Raw genomic sequence first — 27,930 nt, 5'->3', positions numbered from 1 at the left:
TCTAATTATTTCAACAGATATTTTGCAAATTTGGGCAAAAATCTTGCTCAAGTCATCCCTGACCCCCACACAGAGTTCATGTCTTTTTTAGGAGACAACAATATTCATTCAATGTTTTTTAAACCAACCAATATAAATGAAATACTAAAGATCTGCTCCTCCTTGAAATCAACGTTTTCCCGTGGCTCTGATGATATTATCCCATCTATTGTGAAAAAATGTATTTATCAATGTGTCCATCCACTGTGCCATATATATAATATGTCTCTTGAATATGGTGAAGTTCCTAATGCATTTAAAATAGCTAAAATTGTTCCAATTTTCAAAAAGGGTGATCGTAAAGACATTGTTAACTATAGACCAATTTCTGTTTTACCCATCTTCTCAAAGATACTAGAAAAAATTGTTTTTGAACGTTTGTACAGCTTTTTGAATCATAACAATATATTAATCTCACAACAATTTGGTTTTCGTAAAAGATATTCAACATACATGCCAATATTTCACATGTATGATCGTATAATGCAAGAAATAGATAAGGGTAATCTCACCATTGGTATATTTTTGGATCTCTCGAAAGCATTTGACACCGTTGACCATGACATACTTCTTAAAAAAATGAAACATTATGGGATAAGAGGTCTCGCTCTTGATTGGTTTGATAATTATTTATCAAATCGCATGCAGTATGTTGTGGTCAACGGTGTCAAGTCAACTTTCAGTCATGTATCACACGGCGTTCCGCAAGGGTCTGTCCTCGGCCCCTTGCTTTTCCTTTTGTATATCAATGACCTTGTAAATTGTTCCTCAATTCTTAATTTCATACTCTTTGCTGATGATACCAGTATTACTCTTTCTCAAAAAAATATTATTCCTCTCATTAACACCATAAACATTGAACTTCGTAAAGTCGTTGTCTGGCTTCAATGCAATAAACTTTCACTGAACCTTGAAAAAACTAAATTTGTACTATTTAAAACACAAACTAAAAAAATTGGTAATGACATTCCTCCAGTTATTATGGATGGCAAGATTATTTCCCAGGTATCAAATATAAATTTTTTAGGTATCAAGATCAATGAATTTCTATCCTGGAAACCTCATATTGATGAATTATGCACTCGTTTATCAAAAAGTACTGGTGTCCTCCGCAAACTGAAGTTTATTTTACCCAGACATGTATTAATTTCACTTTATAATACTTTGGTTTTACCCCATCTCACTTATTGCTGTATGCTATGGGGGAATGGATTCAAAACACATTTACATAGATTATTTCTTATTCAAAAAAGGTTAATCAGAACAGTTTGTAATGCACATTTCAATAGTCACACAAACAAGTTATTTCTTGATTGTAAAATATTGAAAATTTCTGACTTGGTTCTTATGTATACTTATATATTTATGTACAATTACCATTCAAATCTCTTGCCAAATATTTTTGATAATCTCTTCAACACAAATGCCTCTTTCCATTCATACTTTACGCGTCATTCAGCAGATCTTCACCAATATCTTCCAAAAACTAAAATTTCCCAAAATTCTCTACGTTGTAGAGGAATTAAGCTGTGGAATGATTTAAATAATGATATTAAACAAAGTAAAACCATAAATAAGTTTAAAATACTCTTGAAAGTTGAATTTTTTGCTCAGTATAAAAACTCCTGCCAATAGCACACTGTAGGTCACTATTATTTATAATTATTACTTCTAGTTTGCTTGTTTGTTTATTTCCCCTATGTTAGCCCATTGTTGTTTTTTTTTTTTTTTTTTTTATTGTATTTCAATGTTATTTGTTGTTCACTCTTCATGTATATGTATGTATTATATTAATTTGTATTTGATTGTACCATGGTGGTGCCCCACTCACAAGTTTTTTTTAATGAAAACTTCTAGGGGCTCCCAATCCCATGTTTTTACCTAATTTGTATATACCTGTATTTTTATGATTGATTGATTGAAATAAATTTTGAATTGAATTGAATTGAAAGAAGATCATTATTAGTAACCCTCATTGACTACAACCTCGATGACTATGATAAACATTTTCTCTGTAATTGTGAATTAAAGAAAATCATTATGAGTAACCCTCAATGACTACAACCTCGGCTACTATAAACATCTTCTCTGTAATGTTCAATTAAAGAAGATCATTATTAGTAACCCTCATTGACTGCAACCTCGTTGACTACGATAAACATCTTCTCTGTCATGTTCAATTAAAGAAAATCATTATTAGTATCCCTCACGGACTACAACCTTGGTGGCTACCATAAACATCTCTGTAATGTTGAATTAAAGAAAATCATTATTAGAAACCCTCACTGACTACAAACTTGTTGGCTAACATAAACATCTTCTCTGTAATGTTGAATTAAAGAAAATCATTATTAGTAACCCTCACTGACTACAACCTCGTTGGCTACGATAAACATCTTCTCTGTAATGTTGAATTAAAGAAAATCATTATTAGTAACCCTCACTGACTACAACCTCGTTGGCTATGATAAACATCTTCTCTGTAATGTTGAATTAAAGAAAATCATTATTAGTAACCCTCACTGACTCCAACCTCGTTGGCTACCATAAACATCTTCTCTGTAATGTTGAATTAAAGAAAATCATTATTAGTAACCCTCACTGACTACAACCTCTTTGGCTACCATAAACATCTTCTCTGTAATGTTGAATTAAAGAAAATCATTATTAGTAACCCTCACTGACTACAACCTCGTTGGCTACCATGAACATCTTCTCTGTGATGATGAAGATAAATCAATCATTTGCAGCCCACAGTCAGGTTGACTACCATAAAGTTTTTCCATAGACATAACGTACATCTTCTTTGCAAAGATAAATAAAACTTAATTTATTTCTATTAATTTCAAATTAGAAAGTATGATTAAGAAGGCTGAGAATGAGAAAATCAGTGCTTTGTGACAATCTATGAAAATCATTATTTTTCTTTTGTTTATACAAAAAATTTATGAAGAATTCCAGGGGATGTCTTTTAGCTGAAAAGGGATTACAAATGAGTCATGATCCTGTCACAATTTTCATGAAATTGATACCCTCTCAAAGAATGCCGAGATGTCAAGCGCAGGCAAAATATCAATATTTTTTTTTTATTATTGGGGGCCACTTTTCACAACCTACTGCCTGATTTTGCAACATTATATGCCGCCAGGTAAGGTTCTCAATATATAGCCAAAATAATGTGTTAGTCATCAAAAAGTAAAGACCTAAAAAGTAGAAATTCTTCTTCTTCACATTGCCAAATTTGAAGTTGTAAAGTTAAATAAAAGAAGATATACAAAAAAAATTTTAGGCCATTTATGGGGGATTGCTTAGAAGTTTCACCAATATTTGTACAGTTTCCTTATCTCATGCTTGAGTGAACCCTAAGTTTCAAATACTGTTTTCTCCCAATTTTTTAAAGCTCTCACTGAATTTCTTTGACATTCAATCAAATACTTGTGTGGGTTATATTTGATCAATTTTGACAAGTTACATATCATGTTAAAGCTAGGGATATCCTTTTCCGAGCTCAATAAATATCTCAAAATTTCTTCTCTGGGCGACTTATTGGTTTTGGGGTGGGAGATCACAAAAACCCAACCATACACCACACAAGCAACTTACTTTGAGTTGACAGTTACCCAGTAGTCTAGCTTTGCAGTGATGTTCTGTTTTCTCCATTCGTCTACGTTAGCAACAAAGACACCAGGATTAAAAGAACACTCCATGGGGTTGATGCCAAGACCTTGAAGTTTTTCATTCCCAAAGTTCAAGTAGCTTGCATACCGGTTCTAGAGAAAATACAAAACACAAGAATGAATGATTATCTAGCAACTGATACATGTAGAAGCCTTCAATAATGCTCAATAAAGAACATTCATAATGTAATATCAATAACAAGAAAATATGAAACTGTAAACCAAGAACCTGTTTCATAATGAATTACAACTATTGTAACTTTGTCATTATGGCAACTACCACGGAAACATGGCTCAGTAACCAATTGCAAATTTTAAATAGCTGTAATTCTTTATGAAAAGGACCCCAGGGGGGCATTTCATGAAAGGACTTGTCAGACGTTTTATCCGACAAGTCCCATTTTATCCGACAGTTACCATAGGAACAGCGCCTCTCTGCCAATCAAAATCATGGAAAGATGTCAGATCTGAAAACTTGTCGGATGAAAATATTGATGAAACGCTCCCCTGATCTTTCATTATTGTACAAGCAGCGAGTTAAAGTCAAGATTATTATTAATAGTAAAATCTTTAACATAGACGAGTTGGAAGATAGTGATAAATCAATGTTTTTATGGTCTAATGCACAGGTTTCCCAATGTTACAATGGTGCTCAAAAGTTAGTGAACCCCACCACAAAATGAACATATTTTAAAGTGTTCAAGTTCTGCCATGTTTTAGAAATTTAAAGGGCAATCCAGCCTTGGCCATAAAATGTTGTGTTGGGAAGGAGAAAAATAAAATTAAACAGAATGGTGAAAGTTTGAAAGAAATCGGACAAGCAATAAAAAAGTTGTAGCTGCTTTAAAATTGAGATCACTAATACTATGTAGATTTCAAATTGGCAACTGGGTAAGTTAATTATGACAAGGGGCAAGGACAACTTTCCCATAGGCCATGTACTCTATTATCAGGGATTTGTGGTTTTCTCTTAAGTACCCATTCCTCCTGGGGAAGTAATCTAAACATAACCCAGGTAGTATATTGTTTTATGTCCTCATGAAAGAAAAATAAATTTTTGAAATAAAACTTTGGGGGAAAATGACATTTTAGCCAAAATATGTATTGGAGTACATGGAAGAGTAGTCCTTGCCTTACATCACTATGACATCCCATATGCAGTCAATTTGAAGTCTCCATGTGTATAGTGATTACCAATATTTACAACTTTTAAAAATTCATAACTTTCTTGTTGTTTGTCCAATATTGTTCAAACTTTCACCTATCAACTTGTCTGATTTTTCTTTTCCTTATAAAAACAAGTTTTTATTTGGGTTGGATTCCCCTTTAATTGTGGAGACAGGTGATAAAGTATTAAATTAAAAGTTTGTTTCTCTGAGCTTGCCAAACAATAAAGTGTTATTGTCTACATTACACACTCAGCATGAAGGAATGCATTTTGCGGTGGGGTTCTCTATCTTTTGAGCTTAACTGTATACCCTCTGCTGTGAATTTTTTATGAAACATAACCCTCCAGTCCATTCAGAATTTGAAATGTAAACATAACCGAAAGACAAAGTTTACATTTTGTTGGGCTTCATGATGACAAGAAAAATTGTTTTAGTTTCTTGGACAAATCATGAGAAAAAAGAGCAAAGTGTACTATCAGCCGCACACAAGTTCATACCATTATAACACCGTATCTTGACGTGACAGCACTGCAGTCATCTGAAAAGGCCACCACATGTCCAGGCTTGATGTCAATTGAATTGAGTTCTTCGATGTCACCCTGGGTTATGGTATCGCTGTCCACAAAGATGACACGCCCTTTCAGGTCAGGGAATATTTTGGGGAAGTACAAACGAGCATAATTCAGCTGTGGGGGAAAAAATATGGAAAATTGATCATTTTTCTGCTAGTTTAGTATGTTGCATTGATATAAAATAGACATATCCAAAGAAAACAATGTTTTTGAAGTACCCAATACAAAAAGTATTCAATAAAAGGATATATAAAAAAAAAGTATATAAGTATCAATAGGAGAACTTATAGTACATCACCAATTGGTAGTCCTGAAAATGACTGTATTTTTTTCATCAGTTTCCAGAACTGTGGTTGACGTTTTGACCACTGAACTATGGTCATCATCAGAACTATTATATACAATTGATATACTGGCTTTCGTGTCCTACTGGGTATGAATTCACATAGAGATATCATGATATACACTACAAGCATATTGATTGAAATAAGAAAAGCTGTTGCAGTTGGCAACCTCATTTATTCCTACAACAAATCAATTCATTTTTTTCATTTTTCATATGCATATTGGAAATGCCATTCATTTGTACATGTATTTGGTTTTACTGTAACCCATGTACTGTTACGCATGTACACCTTACTTATGCATGTTTTATTTCATCAATATTTTTAACTACCAAGGTGGCATTAATTAATTCGAGACTTGATAGTAAAACACCCTTAAAATTCAATTCAATCAAATGTATCTCTTTCAGTGGCGTGATGGGCCTAAATATGTTGAGGGGCTAGATATAGTGAATGGAGCAATATTCCTAAAAAGAGTTGAACGGGCGAGCAAAAATTTGGACCTTTTTAATAGACTTTAACTTAATACTCAGACAATAATATATAATATATTTCACACTCTTATTTTCTTTATCTATCTTTCTTGTTTTCTTCGTTGTGAAATTTGGGGGCGGACACGCCCCCCCCCCCCCCCCCCCCCCGGTGAATATCAGTGGTCTCTTTATTGTCTTGTCATACAGTTGAAATCAATATCAATAGTAACATCAAATTAAACTTTAAACATGAAGAAGAGAGTTGGTTTTGAATTGTTCATATTTGAAAATGAATTAATTGCATTTGGAGGGCAAGGAGCTACCTTAGTATGCTGGGCAAACCCTTTACTTGAGTTATGAGTCTGAGTGTGCAGCCTACTCATGCCTTGTGTACTGAAGGCCCTCCTGAATTGCAACAGCAAGTTTTGTATGTGCTAGTCTTTGCGTGGAGACACACTTGTTGATCAAAAAATTTCAATCAGGGTCTGTGCCTGCAGACTAGAGCTACCTAGTACTTACCGGTGATCCTAACTCGTTTCTTTTATCCTTCAAAACTATTTTATCTTTGACCCAGGATTCATCAAAGACTTTTATATAGTAGTCCAGCTTTCTCAAACTTGATTGACTGAGCCATTTGCTGAAAACAGAGAGATATTAAGAGAGAGAATAGTAAACCTCGTGATGGAATTATTCAATCATCATCTACAAAATTACAAAATATAAAAGTATAGGTTCCACGACATTTGCTCAAGTGACAATTGCTCAAATTCCACACACTAGTGGAATCACCAAATACAACCCTGGATTTAACAAGTGCTATACCCTATCCAAAACCTAACATGAAACCCTATTGCGACCCTAACCCTATTAAAAAATTAAAGCAAATGACGTGTCACCAGAGTATACATCTGTAAGACCAGACCACGCCCTGTCACAAAATTCATGCTCAAGAACAGTTAACGTTTGTGCAGGATAAGTTTATCTTCTTCCTCTCAAAGCCCATCTGAAGCTTAGGTAAAGGATCAATGATAAATCATTCTTCAGAGTATTATTTAACATTCCTATCTTGCAAAAAGTGCAATGGCCGTTGAATCATATTTTTCAGTTGATTCTTTGTGAAAATTTGAAATTTGATTTTGAACTATCTACATAGAGCACTCTCTCTGTAAGATACACATGTATCAACTATCATCTTTTTTTTTATATACATGTAAACGGAGTTTTGATCATACAATGTTGCGATTGGATATCAGGAAACTACAGTATAGATAAGATAATACAGTATCTTGAAATTTCAACCTACATGTAGTCCATGCTTGAGAAGTGTTTTAAAAACAAAGAAAGGGCACCTGCTCAAAATAAATAGCTGTAAGCGTAAAATGCATAATTCACAAAAATTCATCCGATCCTATAAACATATTTCCATTTGATATCCTCTACATCATGAGTATTTTAAGGCCTACATATTAAATTGGAATGGTGACATAAAATTTGGGGGGGATTCACCATAACTTTAAACTAAAAAATAATAATTATTGTGTAAAAAAATTAAAGCTACAAGAAAGATTTCTCAAGATAATGCAAGTACCAAAATAGCACAGGACAACCCAAATACATGTCTTTGGAGCTGGAAGGATAAAGATGCAAAACTTGTTATAATAACAAATTTGCAACAACTGTTTAAACTAAAGTTACTGAAATCATTCAATTTGATGGGCTGAAAGTAAACTTGTCATAAAAAGTGTGCATTGTTATTATAACAAGTCTTTATCAAACAGGACCCTATACCTTAGATGGTCCAAGGAATCTTGGTCAACAACCAGATAGAACTTGATATGTGCCTTGGTATTGAGATAGATACTATTCATAGCTGCAACCATGCCGCCGAGTGTGGTGGCATCTGAACAGATCAAAACATTGATGGTGCCATTTGCCGAGGCGTTCTTACTCAGGTCACGCTGCACACTATGTCTTGTTTCATGGTTCACATCTGAGGGAGTTGAAGAAAAAAAAACAGAAAATGTTTCATTAGAAGGAGCGACCTGACCAACACTTTATGTCAACTCTCACTGACTGTTTATTGTCTTTAATAAAACATAACTTTTAAAATGATAACAGAGAATAAATCAGCTTACAATTTTATTTGTATTCATTAGACAGAATCTGAAATGTTTTGAGAGGTAAAGTACTTGCTTCACTACCTGGTAAAATAATCAATGCCGTATATATAAGCATCGAGTACTGAATTAGTATTTCAAGTGGGCCTATATTACAAGACTACACTTGCTCAGAATGGTGCAATATGGGTTAGGAACCTAACCAGAGAAGTTGAGGATTTGAGGCGCTATTTATACAAGGATGCTGGTTCGTATTTGCTTTATAAACTGTGCAATAATATCAAAATAATGGAAACCCAAAGCTAACCATTTAAACACAATTGAAACAGGCAAAATATATTCAACCACTGAATGCTTCTTCACAGACATCCAACAGCATTTTTAGTGTTAAGGTATAACAGACATCCCTTTCCTGAAGTTCTGCTTTATTATAACTGTAATTAGTGAATTATATGACAATCTGCTTCTCTTTTCTTTCAAAATAACTTTCCATTTTACTTTGATATTTCCATTAAAAGAGAAAGTCCAACGCAATAATAAGTTGAATTGAATAAAACAAGAAATATCAAACGAGCATAACGTTGACAATTTGAACAAACCCGAGCAAGAATTAGGAAATTTGGGGGAATCTCAAAACGTTCACTTTATATTTAAAAAAACAATTCATGTTGATATGTGAAGGTGAGAGTCAATGATGGCATATGAAATGTGCATTAAAATGTTGGCAAATTTGACAATTAAAAACTTCACAGAATCACAATAGTAATACAACAAGTGGAATGCCTCTGGCCGTCTCACCTGCATCGCGCGATTCAATATAGCAGCAGTGCTGATTTTGAAAACTACTATAACTCGCACAAGATGTTCAGTGATACTTGGTTACTCGTATTTCCACGTTTTATGAATTAGACCAATACACTTATAGAGATATGATGGCAATTCAACAAATACCCCAAACGTGGCCAAAGTTCTTTGACCTTACATGACCTTTGACCTTGATCATGTGACCTGAAACTCGCACAGGATGTTCAGTGATACTTGATTACTCTTATGTCCAAGTTTTATGAACTAGACGAACACACTTTCAAATTTATGGCTGTAATTCAACAAATACCCCAATTTGGCCAAAGTTCATTGACCCTAAATGACCTTTGACCTTGATCATGTGACCTGAAACTTGCACAGGATGTTCAGTAATACTTGATTACTATTATGTCCAAGTTTCATGAATCAGATCCATAAACTTTCAAAGTTATGATGGTAATTCAACAGATACCCCCAATTCGGCCAAAGTTCATTGACCCTAAATGACCTTTGACCTTCGTCATGTGTCGTGAAACTCATGCAGGATGTTCAGTGATACTTGATTAACCTTATGTATAAGTTTCATGAACTAGGTCCATATATTTTCTAATTTATGATGACATTTCAAAAACTTAACCTTAGGTTAAGATTTTGATGTTGATTCCCCCAACATGGTCTAAGTTCATTGACCCTAAATGACCTTTGACCTTGGTCATGTGACATGAAACTCAGGCAGGATGTTCAGTAATACTTGATTAACCTTATGGCCAAGTTTCATGAACTAGGTCCATATACTTTCTAAGTTATGCTGTCATTTCAAAAACTTAACCTCAGGTTAAGATTTGGTGTTGACGCCGCCGTCGCCGTCGGAAAATCGGCGCCTATAGTCTCACTCTGCTATGCAGGTGAGACAAAAATGGCATTTCCTCATGTTTGAAATGGGATTATACTTAGTTTCACAAATGGTTGACATCACCAGTTCCATCATTTGCATACTATCCCCAACAGGAAGTGCATGCAACCTTTTTTGTGACCTCAAATGAAACTTTAAACTTTCGTAACTTTCTTATTTTACATCAGATTTTGATAAAATTTCTAGCATTATGGTTGTTTACTTTTTTTCCCCTTGATATTCAAATAAACATTTTGTTGGGGCGGACTTCCACTTTAATCTCAAAGCTTTACATCTTATTACATTACCTTTGACCTCAGCAACGGCTTCTCCCGAGGCAGATCTTGGAACATGGAAGTAGAGGACATAGATCGCCAGGGCAACCAGACATAGTGTTATAACTGAATTGAAAAGTAAAGAAAAATTCAAAAAAATGATAAAACACATTTATTGCAAGTATTCTAAATTTGCTAAATGCCTTAAGAAAAGAGATCTGATAAATGAATATGCAAATTGGTGAAACGGTCCCGATCTACATAGGAATAATCATGTATATTATATAAATTACCTGATATTGTTAAACAAGCTAATAATGTAGAATCCTTTAAGTCCCTTTTGAAGACATTCCTTTTTGTAAAATAAGATATACATGTACCTATTAATTGATATTATATATTTGCTCCTCTGTGAACAGGCTTTTCTTTCTTCTCCATTCTTTCTATTCTTCTTTCTAAAGCGCATAGAGACATGATTTTATCATCGTTATATGCGCTATATAAGCAATGTTTTATTATTATTATTATTATTATATTCATGTGTCTTGAGCTGCGATCCCTGCGCATGCGTAATTTGCTATGTTTTGGAATTGGCAGTGAATAATACATGTACAAAGTACATGTGACGAAATAGCAACTGGCTTTAAGGACGTTCCACAGTTAAAGTGAAATCCATGTCATTTTCACCAAACTTTGCACATAGATACTTTAGAACCTTAATATTTGAAATATGCAAAAATTAACATAGGTCCATGTGCTTGATTTTTTGCTATAGAGCTTCAAAGTTCACCCAAATTGATGTTCTTAAGAATTGCGCATTCAAAAGAATTTGGCATTTTTAGACAGCCCAAGATTACTACAATGAGTTTAAACCTCCATTACTTATTCAAAATACATGAAAAATTCATCAAATTTCGCAAGAGAGTTAATAATTGTATCGTTTTAATGGAGAATCTATTAACAGTGCTATTTGTTTGCAATTTTAAGTTTAACAGCACTGTCAGTTCTTAAAATTGGCGTAAAAGATAACAAAATCCCAATCTGAAAAATGTAAAATTTCAGTAACAAACTACAAACGTACAATAAATGCTGCACTTTATTCAAAATCCATGTCATTTTCACCAAAATTTGCAGAGTTGTAGAGGAAGGTATACATGTACCTAAGAGGTACAGACATTAAAATATAGGGGTTCATGTCCTTGTTTTTAAACTTTCAGCATTTTTATACGAGCAAATGTGCTTTTTAAAACACCAAAAATGGGCCGAATGCTTAGTATCTATGTGAAGAAAAAATCAAAACCACTCTACCATTTATTCAAACTCGGGCTAATATTCGTGATTCTTGGCAGCACTGCAGAGTAAAGTATTTTGAAATTGTAGAGAATATTTTTTTGAATGGTCCATGGAATAATTCAATTTTTTAGCTTCATGAAATAACGCATCGGATCTGCAGTTAAAGTGCAGAAGATGAGAAAAATCAGCTCATACCCGCAGCTAATTAATACCTGTTCATCCATTGTGACGTCAGCGCGCAGAGTGTAAACTATGCGCAGATCATAATGCGCACAAATATAACTGTGGAACGTCCTTAAATCACTGATTTTGAGACTGATCTAGGACAAGGAGTGAAACAGGCTGAAATGTAAGATGAGTTGGGCGAGGCCAGAAGAGGCTGTTTATGATAACAAGAATTTTTTTTTGTTACACCATCAAATTGACTAAATTCTACTGGTTAGGTCGCGGACAAGTTCAAGAATTTGCGTGTGTTACGTAAGGGACATTTCAGAGGCTTTAATGACCTGAAAAATAGTGTTAAATGACTTTGATTAGATTGAATACCCTCATGATGGTAGATATCTAGAAGAATAATCATGCAAAAAATTGTGACATACAGTATATCCTTGACCTTTTAGAGAGAAAAAATGGGCTGTTACGTGTGGGACGCAGAAAAAAGACAATTTTTAAAACATTTTTTTCAAGTTGAGAATTCTCTAAAAGTATTTCATTTGATTTGTAACTTAGTGTGATAAAAGTCACAACACTCTAGTATATATATATATAATATATATCTAAGGCAAGTTTCATGTCATAAGCCAAAACCCTCTAATTACAGATTCTAATTAAACAAATTAATGACATGTTACAGGCCTCTACAAAAAAATTTTTTGTCACTTGCCCTGTCGGGCAAGTGATGAAAAAGTTTGCTTGCCCAATAGAAAAAACTGCTTGCCGTAGTTGTTTTATTTTTTTTCATTGACGGCACTACCGGTACTCTTATTTTTAAAGGTCATACAAAATAACAACGATTGAGAATCATGTACAGTATAAAAGAACGCACATTTAAAAGTTTATTTTCAGCAACGTAGGCCTGAGTCATTACGTTTATTTTGATTTTTTTCGCTATTTATAAATTGGGCTTAATTTAAGGTTTAAAAAATCTTCACCAAAAGTTGCTAAAATTTCACATTTTGCATCTTTAAATCCATGAAATGGTTATCTGTTTGCCATATTTCCTTAGAATTGTTTTGATTTAGTTGGAAACTATAAAGAAAGCCAGTGAAAAATATTCAGCTCTTTATTGACTCTGAAAAAGATCCGTTATGATGTAAAAAAAACCAAAAGTGGAGTGGCTAAAATTTCACATTTTGCATCTTTAAATCCATGAAATGGTCATTTATTTTCCATATTTCCTGGAATTTTTTATAAGATTAGTTGGAAACTATCAATAAAATTAAGAATATTCACCTCTCTCTTGTCTTTTCTTCATCATTTTATGATGTTACACTTGGTCAATATTTTTTAAATTGTATTCCCGCATGTAGACTTTCATGGGTTTTTTTCATGGTGTTGCAGCATTGATCGTTGATCGTTTCGTTTGATCATATCATTTGATCGTTTTACACTTAGTCAACATGAAAGTCTACATGTGGGACCACAATAATAAAAAGCATTTACCGAGTACATCATCATAAATCAGAGTAAAGAAAGAGAGTCAAGAAAGAGCTGAATATTCATTTTTTCAGTAGTTTCCAACTATCAAAACATTTTCAAGGTAATATGGAAAATAGATGGCCATTTCATGGATTTTTGCAAAATGTGAAATTTTAGCCACTTTTGGTGTGTTTTTTTGCAAATTGCTCAAGTAGCGCATACGCAGTCATTGCACCAACCAAAAAATTACTTTTTTTCTTTCCAGGGCTCTTTTTCCACTTTCCAGGGCTACAATTTCTGGAGCTATTTCGCGGCTTTTTTGCGTTTGTGTGTGTGTGTGTGTCTGCCACATTGAAGGGATGCTGGTCAGCAGTGCAGGGCTGCTCTGCTGCAGGCTCTGCTTTAACAAGATGTACTGTACATGCGGTGCGTTCAACGCTAGCGGGCGTGTATATTTTGCTTATTACATGACGTCATCCAGCCACTGCCGAGAGCCAATTTATGAATGAAAATATAGTAAGCATGCGCAGTGCAAGCCTTCCATAGCCCCACACAGTATTCCACCAAAACAAGTGTGCAATACTCTATCACCTCGTACCAAAATCGACCTAGAATTTCACTTTCCTATAATTTATATGAATTATGAAAGGTATTCTCGGAGGATCTATTTTCTCACCGATACCGAACAGGTAAGCGAATTTCGATTACTTCTTGATTTTCGGTCAAAATCTTACGAATTAGCGTTGATATAGCATCGTGTTCGTTGGAGTTTGTAGAGTCTATCGCAACGTGTACAAAGTCAATTGATTTCCGGGTTTCGGAGCGTCGCGTGAATATGCATGAAATTGCCGAGTCTCGATAATTTTCGATCGATACTGGAGCGATCCGATCACGAACCAAGACCATTTCCCGCGTAGACAATGTGACCGGATATCGTTATTGCTATCGATACTTTCGCACGCAGTCCGAAGGAATTATTTTGGCGACACGTAGTCATGACGTGATCTGCGCGATTGGCCAATCAGCGGTCTCCGATTCGCTGAGCCGAGACGGTCTATTCGTTGTACACAGTCTATGGACAATTTGCCACTGTGAAATATACAGTGTTGACGGGGGCGATTATGAGTTTTGCAGTCGCCCTCGTGTGAATGTTTTTAGCCCTTTTCTGGGGCTCTTTTTGGACTTTCCGGGGCGAATTCGCCCGCCGCCCCCGTGTAATTTTTTGGTTGCATTGCACACATAGAACGTAAGATGCGATGGCACGGTTTTTCGAACGAGGTACCTGGCGATAAATTATTGGTAATTGGCGCTGTTTTTATATCAGATTCCACTGTTTTTTTACTGGTTTGACATACTCTGAGAGATAGTTGTGATTATCCAAATGATATTGAAATTTAGAGGGTCGACTGACATTTTATTTCCAAAACAACCACTTGTCCAATCGGGCAATTGACTTTGAGAAATGCTTGCCCACACGTCATTTTCACTTGCCCCGGGCAAGCGGGCAAGCGGTTTTGTCGCGCCCTGCATGTTATGTATGGGACAGTTACGTATGGGGCATTTTGTCCCCATAGAGTACACACAATTTCCCCCATAATTTTAAAAATTGAAATAATTTCAAATATGGAAATAACAAAATAGTTTTTCTTTGATTTTTTTAATGTTCTATTGAGACATTATTTGATATGACTGAAAAGGATATTAGCCATTTCAACAATTTTTTCTTCTTTCTCATGGTTTCATGAATTTCTTATGTATAGCTATTGTTTTTATTTTTTTCCCTTTTTTCACAATTTTTTGCTTCAATTGTCTTCATTAATCAGCATTTATAACAAATCAGTTATTAGAAACTAAAGAAAAAGTGAATAAATCCCTTTTAAAAGCAATCCTGAAATTTGTTTTTCTCCATTCACTTTGTACACATGTCTCCCCATTGACATTGTGTGTAAATGTCCTATACGTAACATGTTTTCCCATACGCAACAATTTTTTAATCAACTTTGAATTAAAAAGTAGACTATATTTTTGAACTTTTTGTGAACTGTGAGTAAACGCTCCTGGTGGGTGTTTCATAAAGCCCTAAGATACGAATGCTTTTATGCACGACTGGTGATCCTCTTCGCCAACGTTACGGACGCATGCATCCGTAAGAACAATGAGAAACAAGATGGTGGCGTAAACATCGAGCAAGTCTCCCCCATCTTTTCATATTTTTCTCATTAAAAAAAAAAAATCCTTGTTTAAAATCGATAGCATAGGAATGTCGGAAATTAAGTTGTATCCCATTTACATAATTGGGGCTAGATCTCGTCTTGTCTTTCCGTTAATTCCCACAATCATTATATTGATAATTATGGCATATGAACGTCAAGGTTGACTTGACCTGAATTTTGCCGGGACCGGCAGGTGCAATACACCGGGTGAACACCCTACTCTTTGACGAATAGTGTATTGGTTTTAACGTGCATAGGTTGTGACTCTCCTATACACGGGACCAACTGCATTCACACCGGCACTGAATACAGTGGTGAGGCACGCTAACACACAACGCTAAAGTATAGCATCAGATTTTTTGTCAGACGCGTTTCGGCATGAGCGGGATTCGAAGTTTCAAACCCCTCACGTTGAGATCTACGATCTTATCCGAAACATGCGCACTAACCGACTGAGCTACGCTGCCTCCCTAATCTTTTTTAGAAGTAGAAATCTCAGGGGCGAAAGTTTGAGGTTTTTTGGCGGTACACGCACATGAATGGGATGGAATCCCTGGCTCCGTGGAGAGTACGCATACGTTAGTAAATGATTTTTACTCTCTAGGAGCCTCCTGGCTACCCCCCCCCCCACTCATCCTACAAACGAGGTTATATATATATAATAATATGCCCCCCCCCCCTGCCTGTAACGTTAGGCCGATTTAAAAAAAAGGTTAAAGTTTCAGCTGCCCCTGATTTAATTTTATGAATTAGCTAAGCTGAGCTGAGGCAGCTCGGGATTACATGCAGCTGGGTTAAGATGACTTAGATTAACTTAAAATTTGACATTCATTACAAGTAACGGCCAAATTCGCTATTGTGCCCAAGCGCCATTAAAACTGCTCAGCCGAGTGAAAATTCTTATCGCTAGACGTGCGTAAGAGCATGTGCGACCGGTGTCACACATGACCGCACAATAACAAAGCTCAGTCAGCGGGATATCGGCGTTCAGTGAAGTGGCGTGTTAATGGGTATATCAGCTGTGCGAGAGAGGGGCGGGGATTAGGGATTGGGGGGGGGATGAAGGGGCACTAAAATATATGAAATCGGCGGGTTTTCAATAAAATACTATGTGCATCGTATTTTCGTTTTCTTTTTGTGTTTTCTGTATGATACATGGTGGGTGGATTTATTCCTCATTCATTCATTCCATCCAACTTATTCATCATACTGTACATTTCATTTCATATTATATTACATAACACTGTTTTACTAACCTTATTTTTTCTGTCCTTGATGGGAATCGAACTCGAACCTTTTGATCTGCAGTCCAGCATCGTAGTCAGCACGCCACATGAGATGAGCTGACAGCCGAAACTGGTTTAGCGCTCAAGACGTACGGAGGTTCCCCCGGCGGCAGTTAGCAGGCCAGCGCCAGGGAATCAACGATCAGTGATTTAATTAATTAGAAAATATATATATTTCAGGATCCAGGGGCTATAGATAATGGTACCAATAATTCCAAACAGGATTTTGTTATTTTTTTCACTTCGTTTATATTATCGCTATGTATTTTAACACGATGTGCGTTTACTATTGAGTATATTGAGTCACCTGAAATAACACCCGGAACATTTCTCTGTTTAGGCAACAGGGGGCCTAAACATGGAACAAAAAACTCACGCAACTAGTTTGCACTTGATGTTCGTAGTCAGCGTGTCGGCCTAAAACTTTATTTTAACATATATATAGCTTCCTTTTTTTCATTCTAAACTCCCAAGTTATCCCCTCTACAGCAAACATCATGTCGCTATCGGTCCGCCAATATACGATCTTCTCGGATATTTTCAAATAAATGTGGCATTTTGGTAGGCACGGCAAAATTGAAAAAAAAAGTATGCACAAGAAATTGTAAATAATTTCATATACTCACTTTTGCGTTATCCTTTTTGGTTATATATAAATGCCCCGTTATATTGAATTTTAACCTCGTTCACTCCTTCCGCCAAAATATTCCAAGTCAACAAATTTCCTCATTTTTTTTTCGCCCGGCAAGCTCATCAATCATCTCTCTCACTAAACCTTTCTTTCTTCACTCTAATCCTCTCAAACAATCCTCACTCTAATCCTCTGCGAAAAGTTGCGCCCTCCATGTCAATCGTGCCCCACTGACATCAAGATGTGTCTTGCCGCATCTCGCACATAATGCATAAACTTTTATGCATGATTTTATATATTCATGAACTTTCACTTTATGCTGTATTTTTATGTTGTTTCTCAATTTTCCTCCTTCGCGTTATTGCTTTATTCCGTAATTGTTAAACTCTATATAGGGCATTTTATTATGTCCAACATTTTTGCGTATCTTTTCTACTCTTCCATCGTCACCCTATCATAAATGGATTTTGTCAATGTTAGCTTATTTTTATTTTCCTCAAGAAAGAGCAAGACGGACTTTTAATGGTACAGATGTATATTCCAAAGGTGATTAGCTACAAATACGGAATAAAGGAAAAACATATGTTAAAACGCAATTTGATTTTTTTGATGGGCAAATTGATTAAGGTGTTAGTATAGTGACAAACTTCACTAAATACGGGATAAAGCTTATAGAGAAAACGGAAAACTTGGTGAGCATAGGGACGAATCAACCGAGATTCTAATAATTACTATTGACCGGAGGGCGGGAAAAGTGGTGTTCTGGGTTTGAAATGTCTGTCTGGGCGGGGGGTAGAGCGAAGGAAAAGTATATAAGGCAACAAAAATGGGAGGCATATTCGGGTGAGAGTATAAAATCTTCAACAAAATACGTAAAAACCGATATAGTAAAGTTGAAACGCAATAATAGATTTTTTTTTTTTGGGGGGGGGGCATAATTATTTAGGTGCTAATAAAGAGTGACAATTAAGCTTCACAAAAATACGGAATAAAGGGCCGAATAAAGTAATAAAGAAAAGTTTGTGGGCATAAAGTACTAATGAATGATCGAGCCAAGATTCTTAATTCTCTATTGCTTTAGTCCGTATCAATTTGATGCAGTATCGAGTGACTGCATAAAAAATATACAGAATAAAGCAATACAGAAATGTTGGCATATTAAGGTGCTGGTATAAAGTGACAAACTTATCAAAATACGGAATAAAGCGATATAGAAAATTTTGAACACAATTTAATTTTCTGTGGGTATATTAAGGTGCTAGTATAGAGTGACAAACTTCATAAATATACGGAATAAAGCAATATAGAAAAGTTGGTGGGCATATTAAGTTGCTAGTATACAGGCCCAAATTTCTTGAAATATGGAATAAAGCAAGAGAGAAATGTTCTCATTTCATTGATTCCTCAAAAATTGAATATGTTATTTTTATACAATTGTTTTACTAGTGATGATTCTGATTTTAATGTTATTGATATCGAATTCATTCACTATTTGTATAGAACCTAAGTTACACTTTTATCTTTTTGTATATATTGTTATTTCATTTTAACAGGACCATGTTTAAAAACAGTGAATCTGAGCTTGTTATCCTGTATAAAGATATTTAAATAAATAAATAAATTTGTTATATTTGTTTATAGTCTTCATTCTTTATGGTGTATATTGCTTTATTACGTGTCTCTGTGTCTTTTTTTTTCTTGTTTTCATCTGTTCATGATTTTATTTATTCATGAACTTTCACTTTATGCTGTATTTTTATGTTGTTTCTCAATTTTCCTCCTTCGCAATATTGCTTTATTCCGTAATTGTTAAACTCTATATCTAGGGCATTTTATTATGTCCAACATTTTTGCGTATCTTTTCTACTCTTCCATCGTCACCCTATCATAAATGGATTTTGTCAATGTTAGCTTATTTTTATTTTCCTCAAGAAAGAGCAAGACGAACTTTTAATGGTACAGATGTATATTTCAAAGGTGAGTAGCTGCAAATATACGGAATAAAGGAAAAACACATGTTAAAACGCAATTTGATTTTTTTGATGGGCAAATTGATTAAGGTGCTAGTATAGTGACAAACTTCACTAAATATGGGATAAAGCTTATAGAGAAAACTTGGTGAGCATAGCGACGAATCAACCGAGATTTTAATAATTACTATTGACCGGAGGGCGGGAAAAGTGGTGTTCTGGGTTTGAAATGTCTGGCTGGGTGGGGGGTAGAGCGAAGGAAAAGTATATAAGGCAACAAAAATGGGAGGCATATTCGGGTGTTAGTATAAAATCTTCAACAAAATACGTAAAAACCGATATAGTAAAGTTGAAACGCAATAATAGATTTTTTTTTTTTTGGGGGGGGGGGCATAATTATTTAGGTGCTAATAAAGAGTGACAATTAAGCTTCACCAAAATACGGAATAAAGTAATAAAGAAAAGTTTGTGGGCATAAAGTACTAAGTGATGATCGAGCCAAGATTCTTAATTCTCTATTGCTTTAGTCCGTATCAATTTGATGCAGTATAGAGTGACTGCATAAAAAAAAAATAAAGCAATACAGAAATGTTGGCATATTAAGGTGCTGGTATAAAGTGACACACTTATCAAAATACGGAATAAAGCGATATAGAAAATTTTGAACACAATTTAATATTCTGTGGGTATATTAAGGTGCTAGTATAGAGTGACAAACTTCATAAATATACGGAATAAAGCAATATAGAAAAGTTGGGCATATTAAGTTGCTAGTATACATGGAGGCCCAAATTTCTTGAAATATGGAATAAAGCAAGAGAGAAATGTTCTCATTTCATTGATTCCTCAAAAATTGAATATGTTATTTTTATACAATTGTTTTACTAGTGATGATTCTGATTTTAATGTTATTGATATCGAATTCATTCACTATTTGTATAGAACCTAAGTTACACTTTTATCTTTTTGTATATATTGTTATTCCATTTTAACAGGACCATGTTTAAAAACAGTGAATCTGAGCTTGTTATCCTGTATAAAGATATTTAAATAAATAAATAAATTTGTTACGTTTGTTTATAGTCTTCATTCTTTATGGTGTATATTGCTTTATTACGTGTCTCTGTGTTTTTTTTTTCTTTTTTTCATCTGTTCATGATTTTATTTATTCATGAACTTTCACTTTATGCTGTATTTTTATGTTGTTTCTTAATTTTCCTCCTTCGCAATATTGCTTTATTCCGTAATTGTTAAACTCTATATAGGGCATCTTATTATGTCCAACATTTTTGCGTATCTTTTCTACTCTTCCATCGTCACTCTATCATAAATGGATTTTGTCAATGTTAGCTTATTTTTATTTTCCTCAAGAAAGAGCAAGACGAACTTTTAATGGTACAGATGTATATTCCAAAGGTGATTAGCTACAAATACGGAATAAAGGAAAAACATATGTTAAAACGCAATTTGAATTTTTTGATGGGCAAATTGATTAAGGTGCTAGTATAGTGACAAACTTCACTAAATACGGGATAAAGCTTATAGAGAAAACTTGGTGAGCATAAGGACGAATCAACCGAGATTCTAATAATTACTATTGACCGGAGGGCGGGAAAAGTGGTGTTCTGGGTTTGAAATGTCTGGCTGGGCGGGGGGTAGAGCGAAGGAAAAGTAAGGCAACAAAAATGGGAGGCATATTAGGGTGTTAGTATAAAAACTTCAACAAAATACGTAAAAACCGATATAGTAAAGTTGAAACGCAATAATAGATTTTTTTGTGTTTTTTTTGGGGGGGGGGCATAATTATTAAGGTGCTAATAAAGAGTGACAAGCTTTACCAAAATACAGAATAAAGAAAAGTTTGTGGGCATAAAGTACTAAGTGATGATCGAGCCAAGATTCTTAATTCTCTATTGCTTTAGTCCGTATTAATTTGATGCAGTATATAGTGACTGCATACAAAATATACAGAATAAAGCAATACAGAAATGTTGGCATATTAAGGTGCTGGTATAAAGTGACAAACTTATCAAAATACAGAATAAAGCGATATAGAAAATTTTGAACACAATTTAATATTCTGTGGGTATATTAAGGTGCTAGTATAGAGTGACAAACTTCATAAATACACGAAATAAAGCAATATATAAAAGTTGTTGGGCATATTAAGGTGCTAGTATAGAGTGACAAGCTTCATGAAAATACGGAATAAAGCAATATTGAAAAGTTGTTGGGCATATTAAGGTGCTAGTATAGAGTGATGAACAAGCCAAAATTCTAATAATTCGTGTTGGCCCGGAGGGCGAGAAAAGGGGTTTTCTTTTGGGGGTATATAAGCAGCGGACAGGGGGATTGAAATGTCTGAGGGGGGATAGAGCGAAAGAGAAAAGTAGGAAAAGCAAATTTTATTCAAAATTCTTTTGGGCATATTAAGGTGCTAGTATAGAGTGACAAGCTTCATGAAAATACGGAATAAAGCAATATTGAAAAGTTATTGGGCATATTAAGGTGCTAGTATAGAGTGATGAACAAGCCAAGATTCTAATAATTCGTGTTGGCCCGGAGGGCGAGAAAAGGGGCTTTCTTTTGGGGGTATATAAGCAGCGGACAGGGGGATTGAAATGTCTGAGGGGGGATAGAGCGAAAGAGAAAAGTAGGAAAGGCATATTTTATTCAAAATTCTTTTGGGCATATTAAGGTGCTAGTATAGAGTGACAAATTTCATGAAAATACGAAATAAAGCAATATATAAAAGTTGTTGGGCATATTAAGGTGCTAGTATAGAGTGACAAGCTTCATGAAAATACGGAATAAAGCAATATTGAAAAGTTATTGGGCATATTAAGGTGCTAGTATAGAGTGATGAACAAGCCAAGATTCTAATAATTCGTGTTGGCCCGGAGGGCGAGAAAAGGGGCTTTCTTTTGGGGGTATATAAGCAGCGGACAGGGGGATTGAAATGTCTGAGGGGGGATAGAGCGAAAGAGAAAAGTAGGAAAGGCATATTTTATTCAAAATTCTTTTGGGCATATTAAGGTGCTAGTATAGAGTGACAAATTTCATGAAAATACGAAATAAAGCAATATATAAAAGTTGTTGGGCATATTAAGGTGATAGTATAGAGTGACAAGCTTCGTGAAAATACGGAATAAAGCAATATTGAAAAGTTGTTGGGCATATTAAGGTGCTAGTATAGAGTGATGAACAAGCCAAGATTCTAATAATTCGTGTTGGCCCGGAGGGCGAGAAAAGGGGTTTTCTTTTGGGGGTATATAAGCAGCGGACAGGGGGATTGAAATGTCTGAGGGGGGATAGAGCGAAAGAGAAAAGTAGGAAAGGCATATTTTATTCAAAATTCTTTTGGGCATATTAAGGTGCTAGTATAGAGTGACAAATTTCATGAAAATACGGAATAAAGCAATATATAAAAGTTGTTGGGCATATTAAGGTGCTAGTATAGAGTGACAAGCTTCATGAAAATACGGAATAAAGCAATATTGAAAAGTTGTTGGGCATATTAAGGTGCTAGTATAGAGTGATGAACAAGCCAAGATTCTAATAATTCGTGTTGGCCCGGAGGGCGAGAAAAGGGGTTTTCTTTTGGGGGTATATAAGCAGCGGACAGGGGGATTGAAATGTCTGAGGGGGGATAGAGCGAAAGAGAAAAGTAGGAAAGGCATATTTTATTCAAAATTCTTTTGGGCATATTAAGGTGCTAGTATAGAGTGACAAATTTCCTGAAAATACGGAATAAAGCAATATAGAAAAGTTGTTGAAGTTCATGAAATACGCAATAAAAACGATCGAATGTCGACCTTTAGAAATAGCACCGAAATACTTCACATCCCCGATCCCCTAAAAAAAAAGAACCATGTTGAGGTTTGAACCACGAAGGCTTGGATGCCAACGTACTATGCACTGCGCCACGCTCACCTATTCACTCGTCGCAGTGAAATTAGGATTTATATATACCGCGTAAAGCTTTACCAACAAAAAAAAATCCGGGGCGGGCGCAAAACGCACACATATGAACACACACAGTGCTTCGCTTCGCGAAGCACTGTACCCGTGTGTTCATATGTGTGCGTTTTGCGCCCGTCCCGGATTTTTTACTTAGATGAGCGGTATTAATGGCGGCTGGGCATATTAGCTAATATGGCCCAAGTAACATTTGTAATTAGATTTATTATACAACAGCAACAACGTCACTCTTACTTAGCACTTAGTCAACATGGTCAACATTCAACAAGTAACTTCTCTAAAAAAGTAAAATTAAAATAAAAATACTCACACGTTGTGACATGGATACGAGCCATCTTTTAAATGTATGTTTTTCCCTCTGATCAAATCTTGAGTTTATCTGTTACCTATGAAAGTTGAAAAAGGCGAGCAGCATAAAAAATGTGACTGCCACACTCTCAGCTCAGAACCTCAGCATCAGGCACAGCAACGCCAACAGACAAAACAGCTCAGCTCTGAAGATGACTCCCTGCAACAAATATCAATATCCGGGACTACACAAATGCAAATCGACGCATCAGCAAAATTCATCATTCGAAGACTTCCCGTCTACCCGTTGCAAGCGAATATTCCACAGATTAACAGGAAACGTCAATATCTAAGTAGTGGAACTCATTATCAGAAATTTGATTAAGATGTTGCCGATGTAAACTTCAACCTCAGGAACAAAAATAATTTCGACATCGAGTTCGTGGACGTGGGCCCAGGGACCTCTTTGCAAATCCATTTAATACGCTCGCTCTCATCTCTCGCTCGCTCGATTTGCATGACGTTGAACGCCGGATTCGAACGCGCGCCCCGTTGCTGGCGACGTGGCATCCACAGTGCAAATTTATACGTGGCAATGCATTCATTTTTTTTTAACCGTGAAGAAATTCGTGAACAGGAAATTATTTTGACGAATTAAAAATATGAGTCCTTGGGAGGTTATTAGGTTCATCAAATAATGCAAAATCATAAGGCCTACGGCCATGCCGGGGGGGGGGGGGGGAGGGGGCCGGGGCGATCACCGTTATAGACCTGAATTGAAATTCTCCTTTTTTTTTTAAGAAAGTAATAATAATTTCGCATCGAAATGATTAGATTTCCTTGAATGTGTTGTTTTTGTACCTTTTTGCCTAATCAATCATGCTTATTCAGAATATTCATGATGAGGCTATATCAGCATTCATTTTACCCCATTGGCATAATTTCAGGGTATGACGAAAAAGAAAAAAAAATCACTAAGAAAGAGAAACATAACAGGAAAATGTTCGAATTAGTTGATTTCTTTTTCTCATTGATGAAAATGTGATGATATAATTTGCTTAATGTTTCTCTCCTTCGGCATCCCTCTTTGCCTGCTTACTATGACTATTTTAAACATTTTTCTGACTGAAGAATTCATGAGAGTTTGCGAGAATGAGCACAAGCTGATCTTTTCCATGCATGGCCCTGAGAAGTGGGGTGCTGAAGCAAGTTTCCGTGAGGGTGCTGCGTTTGTGTTATTTTCCAAAGGCACTGAAATATGTGTGATAAATGGTAGAAACCAAAAATTGACGACATTTTGTTGGACCCCCCCCCCCTTTTTTTTTTTTGCTTGTCAAATTTCTCAGGACTGAAACCATCTATCAAATCTATAAAAAAAAAATCTTCATTTTGTCATGATCGAAACCCTTTTTTTTGGCTTGTCAAATTTACTTCAGCACCCCCAGTTAAAAAATTATTCACAGTAGGGCACTGTATTATATTAAACCTGATTTTTTTTTAAAGATTATTTTGTTAATTCCCCCCCTCTAGTTTTCTTTACTTTTATTACAAAACACGGAGACATTCGATATGATGTTTTGTGAAAACCTTGTTTCTTCATTTGCCTGTCAGATTTTCTTTTTACGAAAAGACTTAATTCATTTCCATTTTTTTTCCTTTTGCTTGTCAAATTTTCATTAAACTCGACTCCCTATCCTGCGTACGCTACGAGATTGCACTTTATAATAATGCCTAGCACACTATATATCCTTAATCTGATTAACAACTATTTGTAGAAGTGAATGAAATGTACAAAAATACGGAAGTCCATGATTGACATAATTATAACTTGAAAAAAAGAGAAGATTCATTTACTCATCTCATTGATAATTTTGGATTTAATTTATTGTGTTTTTTTTTGGTATTTGTTTATTTTCAATCGAGTAAACTGAACTCATTCGCCATTGACATTGTGTTTTTATCAATTTGTGAGGCATCATTATTCATTATAAAAAGTGTTGAAAACACTTGCTTGCACCAGTGGATAAACAATCTGCATTTTACTCATGTAAAGTTAAAAGTCAGATACTATTATATTTTTCATTTCATCAGTAGGCCTATATACCCATTGCACCTCACGTCGCATATAAATCGCATATCAATCGCATTATGTTACAAATGTGTGATTTCACCAAAACGTACTACATTGGCGTAATAACAAACGAATACAACAACACTAACGGCTGTGTTTAAGGTCTTTTTATTCTTTCATTTAACTTTATTCATTTTTATTGCATAAGAAATAAGAAAAACGATAAGCGATTATCTATAATCATGATAATATTGACTCCATACATTAACAGTCAGGATGAGGAGATATTATTTTCTTTTTCCAAATAGATAATGATTAAGAGAACCTCTTTGATCCATATTTTTCAAAATAAAAGAATGAATAAAACTGTAGAAATAAAAAGGCTGATTTCCGTTCAAAGACATTTGCTTACAAGGTCTTATTCAAAGAACACAGAATGTAAATTGAATCATGACTGTAAAATCTGGGCAATTTCATTATGTACACCCAATCCATTATTGCAGAACATTCCTGAATTATTTGTATCTGTTTTCTAGTTCTTAACAAAATATGTAATCCTTTCAAAATGGCGTGAGCAGTAGGCCTGTATGCTACCCGAAGTGAAGTAAGAATGAAGGAAAAGGGAGTTACGCATATATTTTTATATCTAAAGAGAAAAACGTTACACAATATTGTGTAAACAAGGGAAAATACACGTTTATTGGGTAACAAATTACATGGATAATATTTGCCCAACTCTGAGTAAAATTTATACAGCATTGGACGTTGTTTTATCAAACACACATGGCTGGTGTGGCTGCATCATCACATATAGAATGATACATATATCCACTGCACTGTTGCACATTTAAGATTATTTTGACAGTTTGCTACTAAATAGATGTGACGTTATAGCTCTTATCAAGATGCGAGCAGCCCGTGATAGCTACAATTACTTCGCATCTCTTTATCAATATCATTCCAACTTTCATCCAATCAGTCAGCAGTATTTTCGTGACGTCATAGCAAGGAGCAGATATCAACGTAGTCTCAAGTTGTGTGGGAGTCGATCAGTCGAGGCTTGAGCCTGGCCACATGCTCAAGCCCACGGGCCGGTCGCGGATTAATCGGATCGTATATCGGGTGTGATCATTTCATGATAACATAAAAGTTATCTAATATTTTCTTGGATGCAGTCTTAAAATAAGTACGTGATCAGTGCAGACACCAGGGCCATCAGCGAAACGCGAGCTGCACCTGGGACGATGCTCGTTGCAGAATTTAGACACGCGTTTGTTGAGTCATATTGGTCATAGCATCCCGCGTAACGCATCACGTGGGCAATATAACTCTGTTCCTGGACCCCGTGAAAAAGGTGTGCCATTGGTCCGGTGGCGTAGATTGCTACATCGTCACCACCGTGGGTTTCTGACCTGAGTGGTACTATAGCCTCTTGGAGGTAATCAGGTTCCTCTGTGAATAAAATAATAAAAACAAAAAGAAAAGAAACAATCAAAAGTGAAAAGGCGGCGAATTAGCAATCGAAGCAGTAAAAAAAAAAGGGAGAAAAAAAAACAATAATTGGCAACTAGCAAAACTTCTAAGATAGCATTACAGGGTAAAAAATAATGGGAGTGAGAAGAGGGAAAAATAAACGAGAACGAAAAGGAAATATCCAGGCCTGCAGTAGTAGTAGTAGTAATATAGGTTTTCCCGTCCAATTTCGTCAAAATTTCAACCGATTTAATGATGTAATAATTCAATTTGCAACTATTTTGAATGACCTATGAGATCAACATTCAAATAGCCAAATACTTAATTCAATTTAATTCTATCGGCACGCGATTTCACGGTTATCCAATTTAAACAAGTATAAAGAACGATCAAATTAAAATAGCTGAAGTGTTTTCAAATTCGCACCGGTACCCTCCTGGCAAACGTGTAGGAATTCAAATTCATTAATATGCAATCACTTATAGGATATGGACAGTGTTTTTCGTTGTTGTTTTTTATACTCCTTTTGAATAATTATGGAAATGGGTTTTACTGCTAAATTGGATGTTTACAATCTTACTGAAAAGTATCATCCATCTGACAAACTATCATCGGAACAACAACTCGTTTTTGCTCCACTTTCATAACTATGGACTGTGATCAATACCATGTTTCTCATCCCTTCCCCAAAACGATATAATGTACAATTATGTAGAATAAAAAA

At 35.2% G+C, this 27,930-nt stretch overlaps 2 protein-coding genes across 3 annotated transcripts in view; both read right to left on the bottom strand.

The window, feature by feature from the left end:
• LOC129275812 (glycosyltransferase 8 domain-containing protein 1-like) overlaps positions 1-24,191 on the bottom strand; it is a 33,280-nt gene extending 9,089 nt beyond the window's left edge. For both annotated transcript variants that reach the window (XR_010295625.1, XM_064109065.1), the window contains exons 1-6: positions 23,685-24,191; positions 10,396-10,488; positions 8,063-8,264; positions 6,794-6,911; positions 5,383-5,571; positions 3,643-3,809 (exon numbers count right to left, since the gene is read on the bottom strand). Coding sequence is in view for 1 of the 2 variants with exons in the window: in XM_064109065.1 (XP_063965135.1) it covers positions 3,643-3,809; positions 5,383-5,571; positions 6,794-6,911; positions 8,063-8,264; positions 10,396-10,488; positions 23,685-23,709 (794 nt within the window). In the remaining variant the exon portion in view is untranslated. The remainder of the gene's footprint in view (positions 1-3,642; positions 3,810-5,382; positions 5,572-6,793; positions 6,912-8,062; positions 8,265-10,395; positions 10,489-23,684) is intronic.
• A 1,694-nt stretch (positions 24,192-25,885) lies between these two features.
• Positions 25,886-27,930, bottom strand: part of LOC129276207 (alkaline phosphatase-like) — a 29,339-nt gene continuing 27,294 nt past the window's right edge. The window contains exon 9 of the mRNA XM_054912622.2: positions 25,886-27,185. Coding sequence (XP_054768597.2) covers positions 26,911-27,185 — 275 coding nt within the window. The 3' untranslated portion in view covers positions 25,886-26,910. The remainder of the gene's footprint in view (positions 27,186-27,930) is intronic.

Source organism: Lytechinus pictus, chromosome 14, assembly GCF_037042905.1.
Source record: "Lytechinus pictus isolate F3 Inbred chromosome 14, Lp3.0, whole genome shotgun sequence".
In the NCBI taxonomy this organism is placed as follows: Eukaryota; Metazoa; Echinodermata; class Echinoidea; order Temnopleuroida; family Toxopneustidae; genus Lytechinus; species Lytechinus pictus.
Note: the sequence above shows the minus strand (reverse complement) of the source record. Positions and strands in the feature narration are given on the sequence as shown.